This window comes from Rhinoraja longicauda, chromosome 4, assembly GCF_053455715.1.
Source record: "Rhinoraja longicauda isolate Sanriku21f chromosome 4, sRhiLon1.1, whole genome shotgun sequence".
Classification (NCBI taxonomy): Eukaryota; Metazoa; Chordata; class Chondrichthyes; order Rajiformes; family Arhynchobatidae; genus Rhinoraja; species Rhinoraja longicauda.
Window position 1 is genome coordinate 67083862 of NC_135956.1, and position 24923 is coordinate 67108784.

General features: G+C 49.7%; 1 protein-coding gene across 2 annotated transcripts; it reads left to right on the plus strand.

Moving 5' to 3' along the window:
* The first annotated feature begins 289 nt into the window (after positions 1 to 289).
* Positions 290 to 24032, plus strand: fastk (Fas-activated serine/threonine kinase). Of its 2 annotated transcripts, none has more exons than XM_078397924.1 (10): positions 290 to 436; positions 5680 to 6349; positions 9427 to 9903; positions 11289 to 11437; positions 12901 to 13117; positions 14710 to 14869; positions 16246 to 16337; positions 18329 to 19049; positions 21566 to 21680; positions 22746 to 24032. In XM_078397924.1, the coding sequence occupies exons 2-10, from the start codon at positions 5725 to 5727 to the stop codon at positions 22830 to 22832; spliced, it is 2643 nt and encodes an 880-aa protein (XP_078254050.1). In that variant the 5' UTR covers positions 290 to 436; positions 5680 to 5724; the 3' UTR covers positions 22833 to 24032. The 2 variants fall into 2 exon arrangements, with proteins under 2 accessions (XP_078254050.1, XP_078254051.1); XM_078397925.1 differs by lacking the exon at positions 290 to 436 and adding an exon at positions 4626 to 4780.
* The last annotated feature ends 891 nt before the right edge of the window (positions 24033 to 24923 follow it).

Below are 24923 nucleotides of genomic sequence, written 5' to 3' on the forward strand. Positions count from 1 at the left end.
GGCTGAATGTTGCTTATGTAGGATGGAACTGCAGATGGTGGTTTACACCGAAGACAGACACAAAATGCTGGAATAACTCAGCGGGACAGGCAGCAGCATCTCTGGACTCGAGAAGGAATAGGTTTCGAGTCGAGATCTTTCTTAAGACTTTGGCTTGTGTGTCTCGCCGTGACCCCGCCTCCCCTAGAACCAGCCGCATCCCCCAGGCAGGGTCAGGGTCAGGCCTCCGACCCCCCGGCGAGAGGCCACTCGGGCCGCCGGCGTCCTGCTGGCCCACGGCCCGGCGCCTGCGCGTTGATGGGGGGTGGGGGGGCGCGCCTGCGCGCTGAGGGCAGCGGGAGTGCGCAGGAGCAGCGTCGGCGGCGGGTCCCGGTGCTGAGGCGGGTGGGCGACAGTCGGCGGCCGGAGCCTGGCCCTGCGGGGCCCGCTGGGCGATGTGAGTCAGACGGGCGGGCGTGGAGCGGGGACTCCAGCCGGGTGCGGGCGGGCGGGCGGGCTGCCGGGCCGGAGGGAGCGGGGATCGGACCGCGGACCGGGCCCCGGGGACTGGGGAGGGGAGCCGGGCCGGGCCGGGCCTCTGTCACGGGCCGGCGCCTCGCTCGTTCCCCGAGGCCCCGCCGTATCGTGGGCATGCGCTGCCCGGCCGGGCCCCGAGCCCCGGGGGTGGATTCCCCGCTGGTCTCCGGTGAAGGTGGCCGAGCCCGGCCCCCTCCCTCACTCTCTCCCCTCAGGCAACGTAAAACCCACAACCCCCACCCGTCCCAGGCTCCTGTGGACACATCCAGGGGACGGGAGGATCACTTCACTAGGGTGTAAATGTCATTCGGTTGCTAAATAGATATAAATCCAGACCTATTGCAATAGTAACTCATGACTGGAATGGAGAACATAGACTAATTTAAAATCACCTTCAATATAATAGAGGGGAACAATCCTGGGTACGTAAACAATATAATAAATACCAACTGGATAGTAAATCAACTTAAATCCAGATCTGTGACACAAGTATCTCGTGAACAATTCAAGAGTGTTAAGGGGCCAGAGTGTTTAATTTGTACCGACAATGGAACAACAAAACTCCTACTGCAGTCTGATAGGCCCAGTATCACAATAAGACAGATGAATATACAATAATCAATGACACAATTAATTAATAATCACTTATACTAGGTGACCATCATGGTGCAAAACCAAAATATGTAGTGCAACAATATTCACTGTCTAGAGTAGATCACAGTTGCTGAGGTTAGTTGTTGTGCAGTGTTCAAGAGCCTGATGGTTGTTGGGTAGAAGCTGTTCTTCAACCTGGAGGTCACGGTTTTCAGGCTCCTGTGCCTTCTATCCGATGGTAGCAGTGAGATGACATCGTGGTCAGGGTGGTGTGGATCTTTGATGTCCTTGGCTGACATTTTGAGGCAGCGCCTCCTGTAGATCCCTTTGATGGTGGGGAAGTCAGTACTCGTGATGGACCACAACTCTGTAATCTCCTTCGTCCCTGGGCGTTCGAGCTACCAAACCAGTTATTCATGATAGTGTCTTATGAGCAGTTTAATAGTTTCATCAATGTAGCAGTGGGGAACAATCCTGGGTACAAGTCTACAATATTGCCAGTGTACTTATTCTGTGACAATGGGGTACTGTGCTGTTGGGTACAGATTTGTATTGTTTTCACCCTTGGGTAGTGAACTGGGGAGGGTGGATGTGACCTTGTAACCCTGGAGGGCGAGTATTGGTGAGGATGGCCCTGCCACTGTCCCTGAGATACAGATGTGCAGTCAGTCGTTCCATTAACATTTATTGATGTTGTGGTGTTTCTGCACAGTTGGGGGAGGGGAGGCAGAGTTCAGAGCTGTGATTTTATGTGGGGGAAGGGGAGAGAGCCAAGCATGTTCCACTGCTGGGAAGACCAAGCAGCGGGAAGGAAAGGCCTGAGTGAGGGGAATTATAGATTCACAGTTACACAGCATGGAAACAGGCCCTTCTGTCCAACTCATCTATTCCACCTAAAGTGCTTTTCTGAGCTACTTCCATTTACCTGCATTTGGTATCTGCATCTGCAATCTATCCCCTTCCTATTCAGGAACCCGTCTAAATGCCTTTTGAATGTAGTAATTGTCCCATGCCACCTCTGGACAAGCTTTGCACTCAGATCCTCTTTAAATCTTCCCCTCTCATCTTAAATTGATGCCCGCTAGTTTTAGATTCCCCTACTCTTGGGAACAGATTGTGACGATCTACCCTATCTATCCCTCCCATCATTTTATTAACATCTGTAAGGTTACCATGGCAGGTAATAGCTAGACACAGGTGTGGGGGCTTAGTTGGCAGATGGTTGGAACAAATGGGCTGAAGAAAGGTCTCGACCCGAAACGGCACCTCTCCAGAGATAGGTTCTCCACGTTCTCCAGAGATGCTGCCTGACCTGTTGAGTTATTCTCAGTACTTTGGTCCTCGCGGTTGGAGCAAAGGCCAGAGATTAAAACAGAAGATGTAAGATGGAAGGATTTAAGAGTTATAGACAATAGACAATAGGAGCAGGAGTAGGCCATTCGGCCCTTCGAGCCAGCACTGCCATTCAATGTGATCATGGATGATCATTCTCAATCAGTACCTCGTTCCTGCCTTCTCTCCATACCCCCTGACTCCGCTATCCTTAAGAGCTCTTTCTAGCTCTCTCTTGAATGCATTCAGAGAATTGGCCTCCACTGCCTTCTGAGGCAGAGAATTCCACAGATTCACAACTCTCTGACTGAAAAAGTTTTTCCTCGTCTCTGTTCTAAATGGCCTACCCCTTATTTCTAAATTGTGGCCCCTTGTTCTGGACTCCCCCAACATTGGGAACATGTTTCCTGCCTCTAACATGTCCAACCTCTTAATAATCCTATATGTTTCGATAAGATCCCCTCTCATCCTTCTAAATTCCAGTGTATACAAGCCTAGTCGCTCCAGTCTTTCAACATACGACAGTCCCGCCATTCTGGGAATTAACCTAGTAAACCTACGCTGCACGCCCTCAATAGCAAGAATATCCTTCCTCAAATTTGGAGACCAAAACGGCACACAGTACTCACTAGGGCCCTGTACAACTGCAGAAGGACCTCTTTGCTCCTATACTCAACTCCTCTTGTTATGAAGGCCAACATTCCATTGGCTTTCTTCACTGCCTGCTGTCCCTGCATGCTTCCTTTCAGTGACTGATGCACTAGGACACCCAGATCTCGTTGTACGTCTCCTTTTCCTAACTTGACACCATTCAGATAATAATCTGCCTTCCTATTCTTATCACCAAAGTGGATAACCTCTATAATATGAAACCATCAATGTGATCATCCTTATCTTATTTCTGTTCCACCCATTTATTTTCACTGGCTGAACCTCCAGGAATATTCTCTGTACCACTGTACCTAAGAACATTGAGCTGCCTGTCCTGTTCCTCTTTCAGCCATGTCTATGTTATGTCTATAATTTCCAACACCACACACCAAACCTTGCCTTATCTGTCAGGCTTCTTACATTGAAATGAATGCAGTTGAGTCAGTTGGACCTTCCTGCTCCCTGTCTAGCCCCGGCTGACTGTCTACTGAACTTGCTTTAACATTAATATTTGCCTCAACTTGCCTTCTGTCACTCTACCACTTTGGTGCCACCCCCTGCCAGACTCGTTAAACCCTCATGCGTAGCACTAGCAAATCTCCCTGCCAAAATATTGATCCCATTGTGGACATTAGACTTTGTCACTGGAAATGGTGCGTAGCAATGCTGAGGACTATATTCTGCACTCTGTGCTTTACCTATTGTACTTGAGTTTGTTTTGATTGTATTTATGTTTAGTATTATCTGATCTAGAAAAAAATAGAAACAAATAACTGCAGGAGCTGGTTTATACCAAAGATAGGCACAAAGTGCTGGAGTAACTCAGTAGGTCAGGCAGCATCTTTGGAGAAAAAGGATGGGTGAAGATTCGGGTCGGACACTTCATTCTTTTTCTCCAGGGATACTGTCTGACCCGCTGACTTATTCCAGCACTTTGTGATCCTGATCTGTTTGGATAGCATGGGAAACAAAGCTTTTCACTATACGTCAGTCCATGTGACAATAATAAAATCTGAAAGCCTAAACCCTCAGCAGTTCAGGTGTGATTCGTTCCTCTGCCCCAGAAGAGATCTCAACAGCGCATCAATCTGAACCGCCCCCCCCACCCCCCTCCCCCCCCCCGCACTTGACTCCTCACCGGTGCATTTATCTGCCCTACCCTCCTATTCCTGCCTTCACTAGCACGCCATCCTGGGAATAATCTGGAGATTACAGGCCTTGTTGAGGTCCTGCTCTTTAAACGGCTACCTAACTCTCTGTATTTCACTCCACAGGACCCAATCTCTTTTCCCTCCTGTGTCGTTGGTAGCAATGTGCACAGCGACCTCTGGCTGCTCACTTTCCTTGACATTTCCCTGCAACTGCTCGGAGACATCCTGGACCATCCTGGAGGCTCATTTGTGCCCAAAAATCTCCTTTCTGTCCTATTTCTACAGCTCTCCTTAGCACCACCCTCCCCATTAGAGCCAGTCGTTTTGTCCCAGACCTGGCTACCCTGCTGCTCTCTTCTGAAATGCCCAGCCCCCTGAACCCTCCCAATGGCTATAGGAAGGATGTGAATAAACTGGAGAGGGCACAGATCCACAAGGATGGTACCGGGACTGGAAGGTTTGAGTTATAAAGTGAGATTGGGCGGCCCGGGACAGTTTACCTGGAGCATAGGAGGCTGAGGGGTGACCTTACAGAGGTGATTGAAATAACGAGGGGTATGGATAAGGAGAATTGCTGCGGGCTTTTATTGGGGTAGAGGAATCAAGAACTAGTGGGCATAGGTTTACGAAGAGGGGGAAAGATTTAAAAGGAACCTGACTGGCAAGTTTTTAACATGGGTAGTGTTGGGTATATGGAATGGGCTGCTAGAGGAGGTAGTTGGGGCAGATAGTGCGGGCCGAATTGTCTGGTTGTGCAGCTCTATGGTTGTGAGGAGGAACTGTATGTGGAATTTGTTGCCTACATAGGTGGTAGAAACAAAGATAATTTCTGGAAGAAGATGTAGACACAAGGATGAAATTTTGCCTAGAACACAAAGTACTGGAGTAACTCAGCAGTTCAAGCAGCTTCTGTTGAAGGAAGGGTCCTGACCCAAAATGGTGCTTATCCATGTTCTTCACAGGTGCTGCCTGACTCGCTGAGATACTCCAGCGCTTTGATTTCCATTGGAAATTGGATAAGCATGTGACAGTTCAGATTTGTGGTATATCTGTGGAATTCATTGACACAGACGGCTATAGAGGCCAAGTCAATGGATATTTTCAAGGTTGAGATGGACAGATTCTTGATTGGTAAGGGTGACAGAGATTACGGGGTGAAGACAAGAGAATGAGGTTGAGGGAGAAAGATAGATCAGCCATGATTGAACGGCGGAGTAGACTTGATGGGCCGAATGACCTAATTCTGCTCTTGGGACATGAACTAATGAATTGCATGCGATGGGGATAGAGCAGAACAGGACGGTGTGGTTTGCAGTAGCAAGAGCTGGCATGGACTGGATAGGCCGACTGACCCCTGTGCTGAGGGGACTGACTATCAGTGCAGAGGTCCACCACCGTGTGTGGTTTCTCACTCTGCCTCTGTGTGCTCCTCCAGGTTCCTGTTGTCCTGCACTCTCCCTGGAGGTGGGCCGTGCCTAAGATGCAAAGGTTGTCTCTGCGCTGCTCCAGGTCTCCGCTGCCGAGGGGGGAAGGTGTTCTGCTAGCCGGACTGAACCAGCTTGGCCTGAGCTGCCTCCTTCGTCTGCTCCGCCTGGCCTGCTGCCGCGCTGTCCCCTGCCCTGCCACCAGCCGGGGTACCATGCACGCAGCCCACTACCACGCTTGCAAGCCACACAACACCTGGGCCGCCTACCTGGAACACTTCTCTCAGCTGCACCAGGGCCGGCACAATGGGCACAAGCAGAAACACCACCACCACCACCATCGCATCAAGAAGAAAACCTGGAACTTCATCCATGAGAAGATGAGCTATGACACCTTCTTCACCATGAAGCGGCTGATTGACCGCTCGCGGACAGTGGGTGAGGTGCTGCGCTGGGTGACGCAGAACCCCGGCAAGATCTCCTACAACCATTACCCCATTGCCCTGCAAAAGATCGGGCAGCTGCTGCAGCAGCGGCCGGCCGCGGCCAGCGACGACTCTGCCCATGGCCAGACGCTGGAACTGGATGAGTTCCACACACTCTGCGCCTCCATCGTGGTCGACTGCTCCAAGTTCGACAACTTCAGCATTGTTAATTGTCTGTACGCCATGGCTGCCTTGGGTAAGAGATGCTCTCGTCCCTCTCCTCTCTACTATCAGCCACGGAATGGTGGTATCTGACCCGTTTCTCACTCACACTGGGAGTTATCCGCAAGGAAAGCAGCATAATGGCACAGCAGGTAGAGGTGCTGCCTCACAGCACCAGGGATTCTTGTTCGATCCTTTCCCAAGGCAGCATGAGGTGTAGAAGGAGGGGAGTCGGTTTGTGTGATGTTTTGGGCTACATTCAGAACGCCACCCAGTCTCTTGTGTCTCCATTGCATAAAATTTCCCAACAAAGAAGCATTTAATGTAAGGGTGGCACAGTGGCGCAGCAGGTAGAGTTGCTGCCTCATCACACCAAAGATTTGGGTTTGATCCTGACCTTGGATGCTGTGTGGAATTTGCATGTTCTCCGTGTGGGTTTCCTCCAGGTGCTCTGGCTTCCTCCCACATCCCAAAGACGTGCGGATTTGTAGGTTAATTAGCCTGTGTAAATAGGAGTGAATGAGAAATTAGGATAACGTAGAACTAGTGTGAATGGGTGATACTGGTCGGAAATTATGCCTGCCGAAGGCCCTGTATCCATGCTGTATCGCTAAACTAAACTAATTTTTTTTGCAAAATCCTGGTTTTCTAGAGCTGAATTCTCCATTTATACTCCTGTACTTAAATCTCCCTGCATGAATGGGTATCGAAGGACTTGCTGAACTTACAGAGTCATAGAACTGTACAGCAGAGAAACAGGACTACCCTCAGAGTGAAAAACATGTCCCTTCCGATTAACTTTGCGTGATTCATGTTCAAGGATACCCCGATCCCTTTAAACGTCAACGCCTTCCAAATCTCTCCATTTAAAGAATAATCAACCTTTCTATTTTTTCCACCAGTGTGAGCAACCTCTCTTTTTTTCCATGTTATATTCCTTCTGCCGTATCCTTCCCCAAGCGCTGAGGTGGTCTGTTTCCTCTAATATCTTTCCAATCTTTACAAAGTCCAAATTTATGCCCAGCTCAGTGTCAGCAACAAACCTGGATGTTGTTGTGCTGGCCCCTCACATAGATTGTAAACAGGTCCTCAAAGTGGCGAGACAGGTGGACAGGGCGGTGAAGAAAGCATTTAGTATGCTTGCGTTCATTGGGAAGGGTATTGAGTGCAAAGACTACGATATCTTGATGCAGCTGTATAAGTTATTGGTGAGACCGCACTAAACATACGATATACCCGCCACTCTCTGAAAATGTTTACCTTCAGGTTCCTATTAAATCTTTCGCCTTCCACCTTAAACCTATGCTGTCTAATTCTAGATTCATCTATCCTGGGTAAAAGATTGCATTCACCTTGTCTATTTCCCTCATGATTTTATACACCTCTGATAGATCACCCCTCCGCCTTCTGAGCTCCAAGGAACAGAGCCCTAGCCTGCTAAGTTTCTCTCCATTAGTCCAGGCAACATCCTTGTAAATCCTCTCGGCACTCTTTACAGCTTAATGACATCATTCCTGTATCAAGGTGACCAAAACTGAACACAAGTGCGGCCTCACCAATGTCTTGCACAACTGTAATATTACGTCCCAACTTCTATATTCAGTACCTTGACTGATGAAGGCCAGAATGCCAAAAGACTTCTTAACCGTCACAATTATATGTGATGCCACTTTCTGAGAACTACGTATCTGTACTCCGAGATCCCTCTGGTCTACAACCCTTCCCAGAGCTCTACTGTTCACTACAAAGGTCCTGCCCTGGGGTTGACTTCCCAAAATTCAATACTTCACATTTATCTGAATTTGCAATTCTTAAGCCCAGTTGCCCAGCTGATCAAGATCCTGCATCCTGTGTTCCCGATGTGGCCTCCTATACATTGACGATACCAAGCATTGACTCAGCGACCATTTCGCAGAACATTTGCACTTGGTAGGCCAAGGATTACTGGATCTCCCGGTTGCTAACCACATTAACTCCCCTTCCCATTCCCTTACGGACCTTTCTGTCGTGAGCCTCCTCCATTACCAGAGTGAGGCCACACAAAAACTGGAGGAACAGCATCTCATGTTCTGCCTGGATAGTATACAACCCAACGAATTCTTCAATTTTACTTAACCTCGTACTAACCCCCCCACACCTCCCCTTTTTCTTTTCCCCCCTCCCCCTTCTCCCCTCTGCCCCACATAGACTCCCACCTATATCTTTCTTCCCTCCACCCCTTCTGCTTGTTTCCCCCCTCTAGCTTCACAACTCTTCGATCCTGTCTCGCACCTTCTATTTGTATATCTAGTCTTTGTTTCAACCATCTGCCTATCAAAAACCCCTCGCCTGAATCCACCTAATAACTGCTAGGTTTTGTCCTGCCTCTCCCCTCTTCTAGCTTTCTTCTTCCCCACCCCCAACAGTTAGTCTGTCTCAACCAGAAATGTCACCTATCCATGTTCTTTAGAGATGCTGCCTGGCCCGCTGTTACTCCAGCACTTTGTGTCCTTTTGTGTATTAACCAGCAACTGCAGTTCCTTGTAATCCTGCTGTAATTTTTGATAACAATCTTCGCTATCTACAATACCAGCCACTTTAGTGTTATCTGACAACTTACTAGTCATGCTTTATACATTCTCAACAAAGTCATTGATATAAACCACAAACAGCAATGGGCCCAGCTCTGAACCCTGAGACACATGACTAGTCACAGGCCTCCAGTCTCAAAAACAACCGTCCTCCGCCCACTCAAGATCCTACTGTAATTGATAATCATCTGCGCTGCCTAATGTACCTGAGGCAGCCCATGGCTGTGATGACATCTTTATTGTCACCTGTAGCTAGGTGCAGTGAAATTCTTTGTTTTTGCATACAACGTACACAAAAGCGTCGCCACAATGGTACTGACAAAGTTACAAAAATACTCATCCCTTCTTTGTCATCGTCCATGCCTTTTCCCACCTCTCCCCCTCTGCCGGGACCCCCCTAGGTCTCGGCGGCACCTTGGCCCGACTGCAGCCTAGCGGTGAGAGGCGGGCAGTAAAGACTTGGACCATCCCGTGAGGATGGGTCCAGCTCTCCCAGGCTCCTTCTGTACATCAACTGGCTTCTCTTCTCTTCCTCTGGCAGGTCTTCCCAGCGATTCCAAGATAGTCCAGGTGCTGGAGGAGGAGGCGCGTGTGCGGCTGACCCAGTTCAACCAGAAGGACATCTCCATGGTGTTCAGCAGTGTCATGAAACTGCACAGGTCCACGCAGCACCCGCTGCTGGAGAGCTGCCTGGGCGGCCTGGAGAAGAACATGGAGAAGGAGCGCCACCCCCAGACCCTCTTCCTGCTGCTCTCCTACTACCGGCTGCGGGCCCAGGCCCTGCACTCCGACTCTGACTCCTACACCAGCGAGCAGCTCCTCAACAACCGCAAGATTCTGCGGCTGGTCAAACACACGCTGGGCCACGTGGCCAACGTCAGGGACCACGAGATGAGCCTACTGGATGAGATGTTGGCTACCTGCTGCCGCGAGGCCAGCAACAAATCCCTGGAGCTGATCTTCAGCTCCCAGATCTTCTACGAAAACCGACAGGAGAAGTTCATCAGCCGCCTGGCAGGTAGGGAGCAGCTACCTCTGGAGACAAGCCCAGGTTTAATTTAGCTTATTGTCACGTGCGCCGTGGTATAGTGAAAATCTATCCAGTCAGTGGAAAGACTATACATGATTACAATCCAGCTGTTCACAGTGTACAGACACAGGATAAAGGGAATAACGTTTAGTGCAAGATAATGTCCAAGAGAAAGTTTATTTAAAGATAGTCTGAGGGTCTCCAATGAGGTAGATGGGAGGTCAGGACTGTTCTCTCACAGGTGATGGGACAGTTCAACTGCCTGATAACAGCTGGGAAGAAACTCCCTGAATCTGGAGGTGTGCATTTTCTGTACCTCATTCCTGATGGGAGAAGAGGGAGTGACTGGGTTGAAACTCATCGCTGATGGCCTTAGCGTGGCAGTGTGGGGAAAATAATTTGATATACTTTTATCTCGATGTGGAGATTTAAACTGAAGAAGGCAACCCGAAATGCCGCATGTCCGTGTGTCCCCACACTGTCTGGTCTGCTAAGTTCCTCTGGAACCTTGTGATTTGATTAGTTAATCTGCAAAAACCGTGTTCACACCGTGTGATCAATGGTCGACGTGGGCCAAAAGGCTAGTTTCAGCACAGTATCGCAAAACTAAACTATCTCTAAACTAAAAAATAAACTAAACTTTTAAGTGGTTCTCTAGTTCCCAAATGAGATCATGATGTACCCAATTCAGCCTGCATAATGCAAATAGTGTTCCCTAATTCATGAGTCATGTTATATCCAATTTGTGTTGTAAAAATACGTGACACAGCAGAACTAGCTATACTTAAACAAGAATGCAGTTTGACTCATGAAAGTACAGTTGCATCTTAAATGAGCATTGCAATATTCCACAATCTTGCATGACAACAACTGAATGCCGCTCCAATGACCTATCATCCACTCAGCTAGACACCAGTACAGAAAGTCATCACATGTCCCCGCCTCCATCCTCACAATCCAAGAATGCCAACAATACTAATAGCTCTGACAGAGAGGCCTGACCCAAAACATTGTTCAACTCCTTTCACGGACACTGCCTGACCTACTGAGCTCCCGCACTTTGTGATTCAGTATCAGTCCATATTTGTGCCCTTTATCTCTGCAAGTTCCACTTTTCCTACCCTCCCACCTTTGTTACAAGATCTTTGTGCAACCCTCACTCAGCCTGTGCACAGGATTCAATGCTCAAGGTTGAGGTCAGTTGTATTTTGCATGTCCTCCACATACATTGCTGTCTCAGCAGAGATTCCTGCTTCAAGCCAAAGGATGTAGACGACTTTCCCTATGCTGGCGCAGTTGTTATCTGCGGTACCCGAGACACTGGGCTAACGAGATCAAAGCCTCGAATGTGATGGTACTTCTCTGTGTTTCAGAGGAACTTCCCAAAAAGGTGGACAGCATCACGCCCTACACCATGGCATTGATAGCCAAATACATTGCCCGTCATCGGCTGCGGGAGAGCAAGCTTCTCGACACCATCGCTGAGTTCCTCATCAAAAAGGGAGACTATCTGGACAGCAAGGTACTGGATTTCAGTTACCCCCCATGGTGTGGGTCTAGAGTAGAGGGTGAGGGGGGACTGGAGTGTGTGAAGGAGGCTCTGTCAAAGAGACGGAGCGCTGTGCCTGTGGGCACCGGGGCAGTGACTGCTGAAGGTTTCATACGTCACGGATGTGTTCTGTATCATGAAAGATAATATGTAGAACATAGAACAGTATGCATAGGAACAGGCCCTTCAGCTCACCATGTATGTCGAACATGATACCAAGTTAAACTAATCTCCTCTGCCTGCATGTGATCCATATCCCTCCATTCCATGCACATCCTTGTGCCTGTCTAAAAACCTCTTAAATGCCACTATTGTATCTGCCTCCACCACCACCCCCAGCAGCACATTCCAGGCAATCACCACCCTCTGTGTAAAAACAACTTGCTCTGCACAAAGAGTCATACCGCACGGAAACAGGTCCTTCGGCCCAACATCCATGCCGACCAGAATGCCCCTTCTACACTGATCCCAAATGCCCGCTTTTGCCCCATATCCTTTTAAATCTTTCCTGTCCATGTACCTGCGTAGGTGTCTTTTAAAAGCTGTAACAATACCTGGCTCAACTACCTCCTCTATCAGTGACATTAGAGCTATGCCCTCCAGTATTTGATAGTTCCACCCTGGGAAAAAGGTTCTGGCTCTCTACCCTATTTATGCCCCTTGTAATTTTACAAACTTCTATCAGGTCGTAGGGAAAACAATACAAGTTTGTCCAACCTCTCCTTACAACTATTACCCTCAGGGGCACCTTTTTTACTCGGGGTAGTCCAAATCTGGAATGAGCTGTCAGAGGAACCAGGTACAATGATGAATTTAAACGATATTTGGATGGATTATATGGATGAAAAGTGTTCAAAGGGATATGGGCCAAATACAGGCAAATAGGACTAGCCCAGAATGGCAACTTGGTGAATCTGTGGTGTACAGGTCTACGATTCTATGGGAAAGCATGTGATATGAATGAATGTATCGTTCAGATAGAACGGGGGAAAGAATGTGCATTGAGGGTCAACGTGAATCTGAAATTGCTGTGTAAGAATATCATAAGACAGGAGCAGAATTAGGCCATTTGGTCCATCGAGTCTACTCCGCCATTCAATCATGGCTCATCTATTTTTCCCTCAACCCATTCTCCTGCCCTCTCCCCGGAACCTTTGACATACTACTCAAAAATCTGTCAATCTTAACTTTAAAAATACCCAGTGACTTGGTCCCCACAGCTGTCTGTGGCAACGAATTCCACAGATTCACAACCCTTCCTCATCTCCTATCTATCCTAGAGTTGCTGGCAGTGAGTGAGTTTTTCTCAGCGTCCTGAGAGTGTGATCCCCACTGTCAGCACCAGAGCTGTATGAATGTTACTGCTTCCGCAGTGTGTTTCTGCCAGCCCCCACTGTGGGTCGCAGTGTTTAACCGTGTGCTTGCCTATCCTGCAGGTAATTCAGAAACTGGTCTTCCCATTCAGCCGCATGAACTACAAGCCCGCCAACGCGGACAAGTTCTTTGAGAAGCTGGAGTCGGTGTTGGAGGTGAAGGCAATGAACTCTCCCCTGGCCACCGTCAACATCTTCATGTCCATGTTTCAGCTTGGACACTTCCCCGGCGCCATTCTCGACCGAGTCTTCTCCGCTGCGTTTGTCAACAACGTGATGAGTATGTGGGGCGAATGGGGGCAATGTTGGCAACGGGACCTGCACCCACCGTGGGGCAGGGAATGTGGTCTCGCTGTTGGGGTGAGGAGGGGATGTACAGTGTGTACAGGAGGCTCTGTCAGGGAGCACACTGACAGAGTCTCCGAGCAGTGACCATTGAAGGTTTCACCCTAGAAAAAGTTTCAAGGAGATTTATTTTACACAGAGGGTGGGAGGGGCCTGGAATACACTGCCAGCGTCGGTGGTGAAGGCAGATACGATAGTGGTGTTTAAGAGGCCTTTAGATAGGCACATGGATGTACAGGGAATGGAAGGCTATGGATCACGTGCAGGCAGAGGAGATTAGATTAAATTGGCATCATGTTTGGCACGAACATTGTGGTTCATGTGCTCTATTGTAAAACCAAATTCAGGACCTCTGATTACCTCCCACAGTCACCTCTGTAACCGTAGCTCTCATTCTAGGATTCTGCTACTCTGGTCTGTGCAATTCTCCCACTCGGGAACCCAGTATCATGTGTCCTCTGGAACCCTGCACGCCGACCAACATGCCCCATCTACACTAATCCGACCTGCCTGCCTTTGTCCCATATATGCCTCTAAAACCCATTTCGTGTACCTGTCTAGATGTTTCTTAAACGTTGTGATAGTACCTGCCTCAACTACTTCCTCTGGCATTTACCCACCACCATTTACCCACCACCATTTACCATTTACCCACCACCCTTTGTTTAAAAACAATTGTCCCTCAGGTTCCTATTAAATCTTTCTACCCTCAGCTTAAACCTATGTCCTCTGGTTCCCGATCCCCCTGCAGTGTAAAATACTACATTTACCCAATCTATTCCTCTCATGATTTTATACACCTCTATAAGATCACTCCTCATCATCCTGCGCTCCAAGCAATAAAGTCCTAGCTTGCTCAACCTCTCCCTGTAGCTCAAGCCCTCGAGTCCTGGCAACATCCTCATACATCTTCTTGCCCCTTTCGAGCTTGACAACATCTTTCCTATAACATTGTGTCCAAAACTGAACACAATACTCTAAATGTGACCCCACCAATGTTTGAACAGGCGGCACAGTGGCGCAGCGATAGGGTTGCTGCCTTATAGTGCTTACAGTGCCAGTGACCCTGACTACGATCCTGACTACGAGTGCTGTCTGTACGGAGTTTGTACGTTCTCCCCGTGGCCGCGTGGGTTTTCTCCAAGATCTTCGGTTTCCTCCCACACTCCAAAGACGTTCAGGTTTGTAGGTTAATTGGCTTGGGTTTGTATACTTGGTATAAGTGTAAATTGTCCCTAGTGTGTAGGCTTGTGATAATGTGCGGGGATCGCTGGTCGGAGCGGACTCGGTGGGCCGAAGGGCCTGTTTCCGCGCTGTATCTCTAAACTAAACTAACATCTCCCAACCTCTATATGCAATATTCTGACTGATGAAGGCCAATATGCTGAAAGCCTTCTTGACCACCCTATCTACCTGTTACATCACTTTCAGGGACCCTGAAGTACCTGGGCACTCTGGCATTAACACACGAGTGTCACTCTGTGTAACCCTGAGCTGTGCTCCTGATTGTTTGCATTCCCCTTGCAGGCAGTCCCTATGGTCTAATTGTGCGCCGGTACCTGTCACTGCTGGATGCTGCCATTGAGCTGGAATACCATGACTACAAGGGTCCCCGACTAGAAGACAGGTACAAGGTTATGATGTTTGACCGCGTACTGACTGCAGACGAGGTCAACAGGAAGTACAGGTCAGTGCTCACTTTGAACTCTGCCTCAATAATTCTACTGTACATGGGCTTTTCTCACCCTCCCTTCCCCACCCCAAACCTCCAACCGTGGGCAATGCCATTCAGTCCCACTGGTGCCAGAACCAAGATGCCAAGCAGGCATGCAATGATAATATGCCACCTTGGTTAGCAGGGTCAAGGTGGGCTGAAGGGCCTGTTTCTGTGCTGTAGAGCTCTACGACTCCATGACATGGCATGTGACTTAGGATGGTGGCAGGCTGTTTCTCACACTGCCACCTTTGTTTGACTTATTCCTCTCCCTTCTCGCACCCTGTTTCTCTGCCTCTGTCTCCTCTTTCTCCCTCTCCCTTTCTTCCTCTCTCTTCCTCGCAGTTTCTCCCTCCCTCTTTCTCCATCCCTCTTTCTCCCTCCCTCTCTCTCCCTGTCTCTTTCTGAGACCATTGAAGAGAATATAGAACAGTGCAGCAGAGGAACAGGCTCTTCAGCCCACAATGTGTGTGCCAAACATGATGCCAAGCAAAATCTTATCTCATCTGTCTGCACGTGATCCATAACCCCCCCCCCCCCAATTCCCTGCAGATCCATGTGCCTATTCAAAGGTCTCTTAAACGCCACTATTATACCTGCCTCCACCACCACCCCTGGCAGCACGTTCCAGGCACTCACCACTCTCTGTCTGTAAACAAAAATTTGCATCTCACATCTCCCCAGGAAAATGTTCTGACGACCTTATCTATGATACGCAATGCCTGCGATGAGGCTCACTGTACAAACATCCTGCTCTCACTCCCCGCTTTTTCCCCCAAAGATGTTTCCTTTTTCTTTCTGCTTTCACTCTAACCTCCTGCCATCATGCATCCCCTGTCCACTAGCCACCTCCTTCTGTCCTGCTTCAAGTATCCACTCCTTCTCTCTTCCCTTGCCTTGGTAACCCAGCTTTTACCCTCACATTCAGGCTCTTGAATTCTGTCTGCACACATCCCACCGGACCCTAGCCCCCCTCCTCACAACCCCCCCCCCCCCCCCCCTCTCCTCACACCCCCCCCCTCCAAATGTCTTTGGTGCTAATTTAAACCGAAAATAGGCACAAATAGCTGGACTAACTCAGCGCGTCAGACAGCATCTCTGGAGAAAAGGAATAGGTGACGTTTCAGGTTAAGACCCTTCTTCAGACTGAGAGTCAGGGGAAAGCTTTCTTTTGTCTGACCCGCTTAGTTACTTTAGCTTTTTGTATCTATCTTTACCAAATGTCTTCATTTGTTATTCCATTGTTAAACATCTTAAGGTTTTTCTTATAAACGCTGTAATGATTACAATGAGCGGTTTCATTTCCCCATTGTTTATCTGAGACGCCATCCTCGTTAATCTCTTGCCAGTTACAAGGGGCTGGTGGCGGAGGCGTTGAGGCAGCTGCTGGGCGTCCAGTGTTACAAGCAGGACGAGGTTCTACCTCCCGGCTATTACACAGGTAGGAAGACAGTCTGTGTCCCATGGAGCTGCTCGGCTGTGTTATAAACACCTGTACCCTACCCGACTTTGGCATTAGTTTAGTGCCAGTGTATGGAGGGACAGTGAGAAGCTTTGCATGCTCTCCAGTAAAATTATTGCCATACATGAGTACATTCAAATGACACACAAACACACCAGGATTTCAAAGAGAAAAATTCGAGAGTGCAGAATGTAGTTTTCCGCATTATAGCATTACAGTTACAGATTAAAAATACACGGTTCACAGTGTGCTCGGTTGGAAGATCGGGACTACACCCGACCATATGGGAGGGCCGTTCAGTGTTCTAAAGTACCTTAAAGAGCACTTCACTTCTGCCTCTTCATGTAGAAACATAGAAAATAGGTGCAGGAGTTGGCCATTCGGCCCTTCAAGTCAGTACTGCCATTCAAAATGATCATGGCTGATCATCCAAAATCAGTACCCCATTCCGTCTTTTTCCCCATGTCAATAGACATTAGACAATAGGTGCAGGAGTAGGCCATTCGGCCCTTCGAGCCAGCACCGCCATTCAATGTGATCATGGCTGATCATTCTCAATCAGTACCCCGTTCCTGCCTTCTCCCCATACCCCCTGACTCCCGTGATTCCCTTAGCTCTAAGAGCTAAATCTAACTCTCTCTTGAAAATATCCTGTGAATTGGCCTCCACTGCCTTCTGTGGCAGAGAATTCCACAGATTCACAACTCTGGGTGAAAAAGTTTTTCCTCATCTCAGTCCTAAATGGCCTACCCCTTATTCTTAAACTGTGACCCCTGGTTCTGGACTCCCCAACATCGGGAACATATTTCCTGCATCTACCTTGATCAATAAGAATTTTATATGTTTCTATAAGATCCCCTCTCATTCTTCTAAATTCCAGTGAATACAAGCCTAGTCGACCCATTCTTTCATCATACGTCAATCCCGCCATCCCGGGAATTAACCTGGTGAACCTACGCTGCACTCCCTCAATAGCAATAACGTCCTTCCTCAGATTAGGAGATGAAAATTGCACACAATACTCCAGGTGCGGTCTCACCAGGACCCTGTACAACTGCAGTAGGACCTCCTTGCTCCAAAAATCAAATCCTCTCGCAATGAAGGCCAACATGCCATTCACTTTCTTCACTGCCTGCTGTACCTGCATGCTTACTTTCAGTGACTGATGTACAAGCACACCCAGGTCTCGTTGCACCTCCCCTTCTGATCTGATATCATTCAGATAATAATCTGCCTTCCTGTTCTTGCCACCAAAGTGGATAACCTCGCATGACATGCTTCCGATATAGAGTGCAGCAGTTTGTGTTCTGCTACATAATGGAGGACGGAATGTTTTTGCTTCAGCCACAGTCAGAAGCTTGTGGGCCCACAGCATCACTGTGGGAGGGGCAACACTGTGGGAGGGGCGGCACTTTGGGAACGGCGCGCTGTGGGGGGGGCAACACTGTGGGAGGGGCGGCATTTTGGGAATGCCGCGCTGTGGGAGTGGCGGCACTGTGGGAACGCCGCGCTGTGGGAGGGGCGGCACTGTGGGAGGGGCGGCACTTTGGGAACGCCGCGCTGTGGGAGGGGCAGCATTGGGAGAGACGGCACTGTGGGAATGCCGTGCTGTGGGATTACCACGCTGTGGGAGGGACGGCACTGTGGGAACACCATGCTGTGGGAGGGGCAGCACTGTGGGAACCACACTGTGGGAATGCCGCGCTGTGGGAGGGGCGGCACTGTGGGAACGCCACGCTGTGGGAAGGGCGGCAGTGTGGGAACTCCACACTGGGAATGCCACGCTGTGGGAGGGGCGGCACTGTGGGAACGCCACGCTGTGGGAGGGGCGGATCTCTTTGGTGGTGAGGAGGTCAGTACATGTGATGGACCAGGCTGTGTCCATCACTTTCTGCCGTCTCCTTTGTTCGAGTGGAAGTCTGTGATTTAACCTGACTGTGGGATGTGTGATTATCTGTTCCTTTTTGCAGACTTCTTACTGTGGATAAACGGATCTGGCAATGTCCTTCATATAAACGGGACTACTCCTAGTGCCGGCACTCCTCTGTGTCCCTCCATCCCAACCCCGAAGTCCACAGAGAAGCCCGGTGCCCTACATGCCCCCGCCGACATCTCCTCCCTCACCGCTGACTTCCAGACGTTCTCGCCCTTTTGCCACAACGACGGGGCGGTGAAGGAGAAAAGAGAGGGAGACCGCGGGGCCGACGTGGACTTCCTGAGCCGTGCTTGCCCCGCCGGCAGTGGCACCGTCTCCAGCGCGGCCCCCATCCTGACGGGAACCAACTTGGAGTACAACTCGTACTACCCGCCGGCCAGCTACTACAACAGCTTGACCAAGGAGCAGTCGCTGGAGAGTCAGGAGAGCTCCACCCTCAGCAGCCCGTCCGACTGCCTGAATCAGCCACCCAGCACCACCGGCTGCTCCCCCATCATCGGCTCCAGCTCCCTCTTCCAGTTCCCAATCGGCAAGATCCTGGACGAGGAATCCGACACCCCGCCCCAGAACCAAGAGCACAACCTCTTCAGAACAGAGCAGCCCGCCCCCAGCTTTTACGACAGCCCCCACTACCCCGAGACCCCAGGCCGGGTGGGGCAGGCCGAGTTGGTGAGTCCAGTCCCCCCACCATTGCAACTCTCCAGCCCACTGCTGACTGACAAAGAGAGGTGCCGGGACAACGATCAGGTGAACAGGTCAGTACATGGGGAACGTTCACACTGTCTGGACAGAGTTGAGTTTAATTTAGTGTATTGTCACGTGTACCGAGGTACAGTGAAAAGCTTTTGTTGCCTGCTAACCAATCAGCAGAAAGACAATACATGATTATAGCTGAGCCTTCCACAGTGTACAGATTCAGGATAAATAGAGGAATAGATTGGGTAGATGCACAGAGTCCCTTGCCCAGAGTAGGGGAATCGAGAAGGGGAAAAGATTTAATAGGAATCCGAGGGGTAACTTTTTCACACAAAGGGTTGTGGGTGTATGGAACAAGCTGCCAGGGGGGGTAGTTGAGGCTGGGACTATCCCATCGTTTAAAAAACAGTTAGACAGGTACATGGATAGGACAGGTTTGGTGGGATATGGACCAAGCGCAGGCAAGTGGGACTCGTGTAGCTGGGACATTGTTGGCCGGTGTGGGCAAGTTGGGCCGAAGGGCCTGTTTCCATACCGTATCACTCTATGACTCTAAAGAGTATAACGTGAATAACTTTTAGAGCAAGATAAAGCCAGTAAGGTTCTATCTGGTGAAGTCCGAGAGTCTCCAATGAGAGCGACGTGGTGTCCGCACACTAACGTTTATATTGGGGCAGTTATAGCGGTCTGAGGCAGAGTGTTCTGAACCAAAGAAATTGCTATAAACTCTATTTGAATGACTGGTTATTCAATCTCCGGTCCAAGTCCAGGGCAATACACAAGCCTATGGTGAGGATGCGGAGATTTACGGAGTGTATACTCTGACCCGGCCCTTCAGCTCCTGCAGGAAGACCGCATAAGCTGGCGTTGTTAGTTTTGTTGGCAGAGAAGGTTAACAGGAGATGTTCGTGTGGTTCAAAATCATGGAGAGTTTTGAGAGACTACATTTTAGTTTAGTTGACTTCATTAATGTCAAGTATACCAAAGGACCAGTAAACAGCTTTTGTTGCGTGCTATTCAGTCAAAGAAAAGACAATGCATGATTACAACTACAACATTTAGTGCAAGATAAAGTTTGATTAAATAAGGAAAAGTCCAAAGAAGGAGAATGTTGGTGAGGCTGCACTTGGAGTATTGTGTTCAGTTATGGTCACCCTGCAAGAGAAAGAATGTCAGTAAGCTGGAAAGAGTGCAGAGAAGAGGTTGTTGCCAGGACTCAAGGGCCTGAGTTACAGGGAGAGTTTGGGCATTGCTAGGACTTTATTCATTGGAGCGCTAGAGGATGCATGGTGATCTCATAGAGGTGTTTTAAATCATGGATAGGGTGAATGCACAGTCTTTTACACCCAGAGAGGGGAATCAAGAACCAGTGGACATAGGTTTAAGGTGCGAGGGGAGAGATTTAATAGGAACCTAGCGGCAACCTTTTTCACACAGAGGGTGGTGGTATGTGGAACGAGCGGCCAGAGGAAGTAGTTGAGGCAGGTACTGTTAACAGCATCTAAAAGGCATTTGGATAGGTGGATGGATAGGAAAGATTTAGAAGGATAGGGGCCAAACACTGGGAAATGGGAGTAGCTTAGATGGGGTATCTTGGTCAGTATGGACAGGTTAGGCTGAAAGGCCTGTTACTGTGCTGTATAACTAACTCAGTGAGTCAGCATCTGTTCATGTTGTAAATAATTCAATAAAATTGATCAAGCAGGATCTTTCATGCTGACTCGGTATAGTTTGCAGTGATGTTTTATGTCTTTAACCATGTTGCTAATACTAATGTCATTCGACATGAGGATGTCCGTTAGTCCCTCTGGTCCTTCAGAGACAAGGTGCCTGTGTTGAGCTGATGGGGACAGAGAGTAATGAGGCTCGAGTGTATAAAGATCTTTCAAAGAGCCAGCACAGTGGTGAGGGATGAATGGTCACCTGAGATATAAAATGTCATGAATCAGAGTCATAGTGGCATATAGCATGGAAACAGGTCCTTCAGCCCAACCCATCCTTGTCAACCAAGATGCTTGTTCCATTTGCCCAGGTTTGGCCTATAGCCCTCTAAACCTTCCTATCCATGAACCTTTCCCAAGTGTCTTTTAAATTATGATATTGTACCTGCCTCGACCCCTTCCACTGGAGTGGAGGAGGCGAAAGAGTGAGAACCTTTTACGTTAATAGTGTGACGTACCTTCCTGATTTGGGACTCGAGAGGTTGAGATGTGTTGGAGCAGCATTGCCTTTCGGATCCTGGGAATAAGAGACAGTAGGAGAGATTTACCAGGGTGCTAGAGAGAACACAATGCTCGAGTAACTCAGCGGCTCTGGCAGCATCTCTGGAGAACATGATGTTCCTCGTCGGGACTCTTCTTTAGACTGACTGTAGGTTGCGTGGATGTGGGGGATGCTGCCTGCATTAAAGGGTGTTAGCTACAGGGAGAGGTTGGATTTTTCCCTTTTGACTTGGGTTGTTCTCTGAAGCATCAGAGGTTGAGGGGGAGACCTGATAGAAGACTGTAAAATGATGAGAGGCGTGGATAGTCAAGACCATCTCCAGTAACGGACTGCTCCTTGCCCCTTCCCACAGGATTGTGATGTCGGTAAACGACAAGTGGCATTACTGCCACAATTCGGATGTGCTGGTGGGATCCCGGGCCATGCGTGATCGCCACCTCAGCTTACTAGGATACACCGTGTTGCAGGTATGATGCGTCACTTCAGGAAGCTTCCAGCTCTCGGCATTTGCAGCATGAGGGAACCTTTGGCCTCGTTACGGAAGTAATCTCCAACTAATGCTGCTGCCTTGCTCCCTCTACGCTGCCTCGCACTGATCCCTTTAGACTTTAGAAATACAGCGCGGAAACATGCCTTCGGTCCACCGTGGGCACGTGTGTGTGAGATGTACTCTGTGGGCGGGAGGGACTGGACAAGGTGTTAGCTGTAAGGAGAGGCTGGACAAACCTCGATTGTTTTCCCTGCAGCGTCAGATATTGAGTGGAGATTGAGTCAGAACTTTCTGAGAGGCGTAGAAAGGTAGACAGTCAGAACCTTTTCCACTGTTTGGAAATTTCAAAGGCCACAGGGCATAGCTTTCAGGTGAGAGGGGCAAAGTGTAAAGAAGCTGTGGGGGGCAAGTGTTTACACAAGGTGTGGTGGGACCTGGAATGCACTGCCAGGGATGGTGGTGGAGGCAAATACAATAATGACGTTTAAGAGGCTTTTAGATAGACTCATGGATATGCAGGGTGTGGAGGGATAGGGATCACGTGTGGGTGTGGGTAGAGGAGATGAGTTTAACATGGCATGTTTGGCACGGATCAAAAGGTCTGTTCCAGCGCTGTGCGTTATGTTTTTTTCACAGGGTAAGGGAATCGAGAACTAGAGCGCATAGGTTTAGGGTGAGAGAGGAACCTGAGGGGCAACCTTTGTCCATGCAGAGTGTGGTTGATATATGGTACGAGCTGCCACAGGAGGTAGTTGATGCAGGTACTATCACAACATTCAAAAGACATGACAAGTATATGGATAGGACAGGTTGAGAGGCACATGCGCCAAACACGGGCGTTTGCACAAGTGTAGATGGGGCATGTTGATCGGTATGGGCAAGTTGGGACGAGGGGCCTGTTTCCATGCTGTCGACTCTCCGACTTTCATATACATGATTAGACATGCTGCCTGACCCGCTAAGCTACTCTGGCACTTGCTTGTGCCTACGGACAGTGGTGATTCCCTGGTGTGTGATCTTCTGTCTCTGCTCTTCCCCACAGCTGCCTTACCACCAGCTGGAGAAGCTGAATGGGATCGAGGAGGTTAAACAGTATTTACAAAAGAGACTGCTGGACGTGCAGTTATGACGATCAAAGACTGGATTATTTTGTACCCTTCCCTCTTTATACTTGGAGAGCCAGCAGCGGGTCACCAGCTGCACGATGCAGCCCCGCGGAACGGCCATCCCGCCGGACAGACCGGGATCGCTCCGATCCTTCCTCCCTCCCTCTCTCTCGTTTCTTCTGGAGTGTGAACGTGTGACTCCTGGTTTTACGGATTTTATTTGCTTTTGTGTGTTCCCGTGCTGATTACTGCCAGATGTTCTTTACCAGCGCTGGAGACCGCGGCCTGTGGGCAATGACCTGAGCTCCCGTGTCTGCTCCGTCCCCTCCCCGGCCTCGCTGGGGAAGATTAAGCTGTGATGGAGCCTTCTACTGCCCTCACAGGGAGGGGCAGAGGGTGCCTCTTACTGCCTGGCTTATTCCTTTAAAATGAGCAATGCTGCCATGTACAGTGAGGCTGAGGGACTCCCCCCCCCCCAATCACTGACTGAGGGGGGGGGGGGGTAGAGACAGACTCTCAGACACAGCCCTGATTGTCTCAGAGAGCCTGAGGTCCACACCATCTCCCTCTCCCTCTCTCAATACATGGACACACAGCCCAAGGTCTCAGAGAGTAGTGAGAGGTTCCCTCCTCATCCTCCCTCCAGTACAGGGGAGCCAGGGGTGGATCGGCGGTGAACAGCCGTGTGTGGTACCTTCACTCCTGTCCCTCTCTTTGCCCACAGTTTGCAGAACCGCAGCAGGGGGTTCATTGTAACAGAACCACCTTCAGACACCAGCCTGCAGTTCATGTGCTGGGGGGGTGTCGGAGGGAGTTCCATGATTTAGACGTTTCCAAGTCAGGACGAGGTGAGCAGCAGTAGAGGTGGGGCAGTATCTGAAATGTGCTGGCATTAGGGTATAAGGTTACCCTCATCCTCCTGGGCAGTATTGGGGAGGCGGGGGGGGGGCTGCTGTTTGGGAGGTTTGGTGAGGTGCTGCCATGCATGGTGTGTGCTGTGTTCATGCAGCCTCCAGCCCCCTCTGCACAGGGAACCCGGTTACACTGGTCGCTGTATCCTCTGTCGCCGGGGCAGCTGTGTAGGGGTGTGAGGAGCGGCTGGAATGGAAAGGGAAAGTTGTGCATGACATACATTTAATTTAACAGTGGGAGGCTTTTATACCATAGAATCAACCATGATCCTCTGTCCGTGAAATGGAAGGGTTATCTGTGCCTGTCGCACTGGGGGGGGGGGGGGGGGGGGTGGTGAACGGGGGTGGGCTGGGGTGGTTCCCAATTGCCCACAGGGTGGGGTTGGGAGTCGGGGCGATGGAAACAAAGTGCTGGAGCAACTCAATGGGTCAGGCAGCATCTGTGGAGGCGATGGCAGTGGGCGTTTCGGGTAGCAACCATTCATTGAGTTGGTGGTCATTGCCAGCGCCACTGTCCTGTGGTTGAGGGTGCTGATGGTGAGGTAACAGGCGAGGGGGAGACGGTGAGAACTACCACCCCCGCCTGTGGGGAGAATTACTCACACCAGTGGTCGTGTGCTGACTGGATGTGTTTGATTGTAGTTAGATGGTAACTGTGTGTAGTGTGTGGGGTGTCGGTAGTGCCTGGTGTGTAGAATGCAAGCATTCTCCAGTCGTCTGGGTGGAGATGTCGGACAGAGGGGAAGGGAAGGGGGTGGGTGGGGGTGAGCAGAGTTTTAGAACAGTTTGGGGTGGGGGTGTGGAGGGTGATGGGGTTTCTTGGCTGTGGGTTAATACGAACGACTGAGGAACTGGTGCGATTCTGAAATGTCCATTGGTATCGGGGTGACGTGTGTTTGAGGTGTAATAGATTTTTTTAACTAATCTCCGTGTGTTTGTACGGTGCCCACAAGGGGTGGGCGTGGGTCTGGGCTTGTGTTTACCACAAGGGGAAATATTCATGGGCTAGAATCCTGTACGCGTTCAAATCTGGGTGTTAATCCACTGTGGCTGTGGCAGATTGCTGTGAGCTGTGGGAAGGGATTATACAATACCTGGGAATAAATAATACAGGAAATCCTCCACTGTGTGTCTCGAACATCATTGAAAGCCTGAACCTTTCATGTTGCGTTGCATTGCACGTGTTGGTCTGGGAAAGGTGAA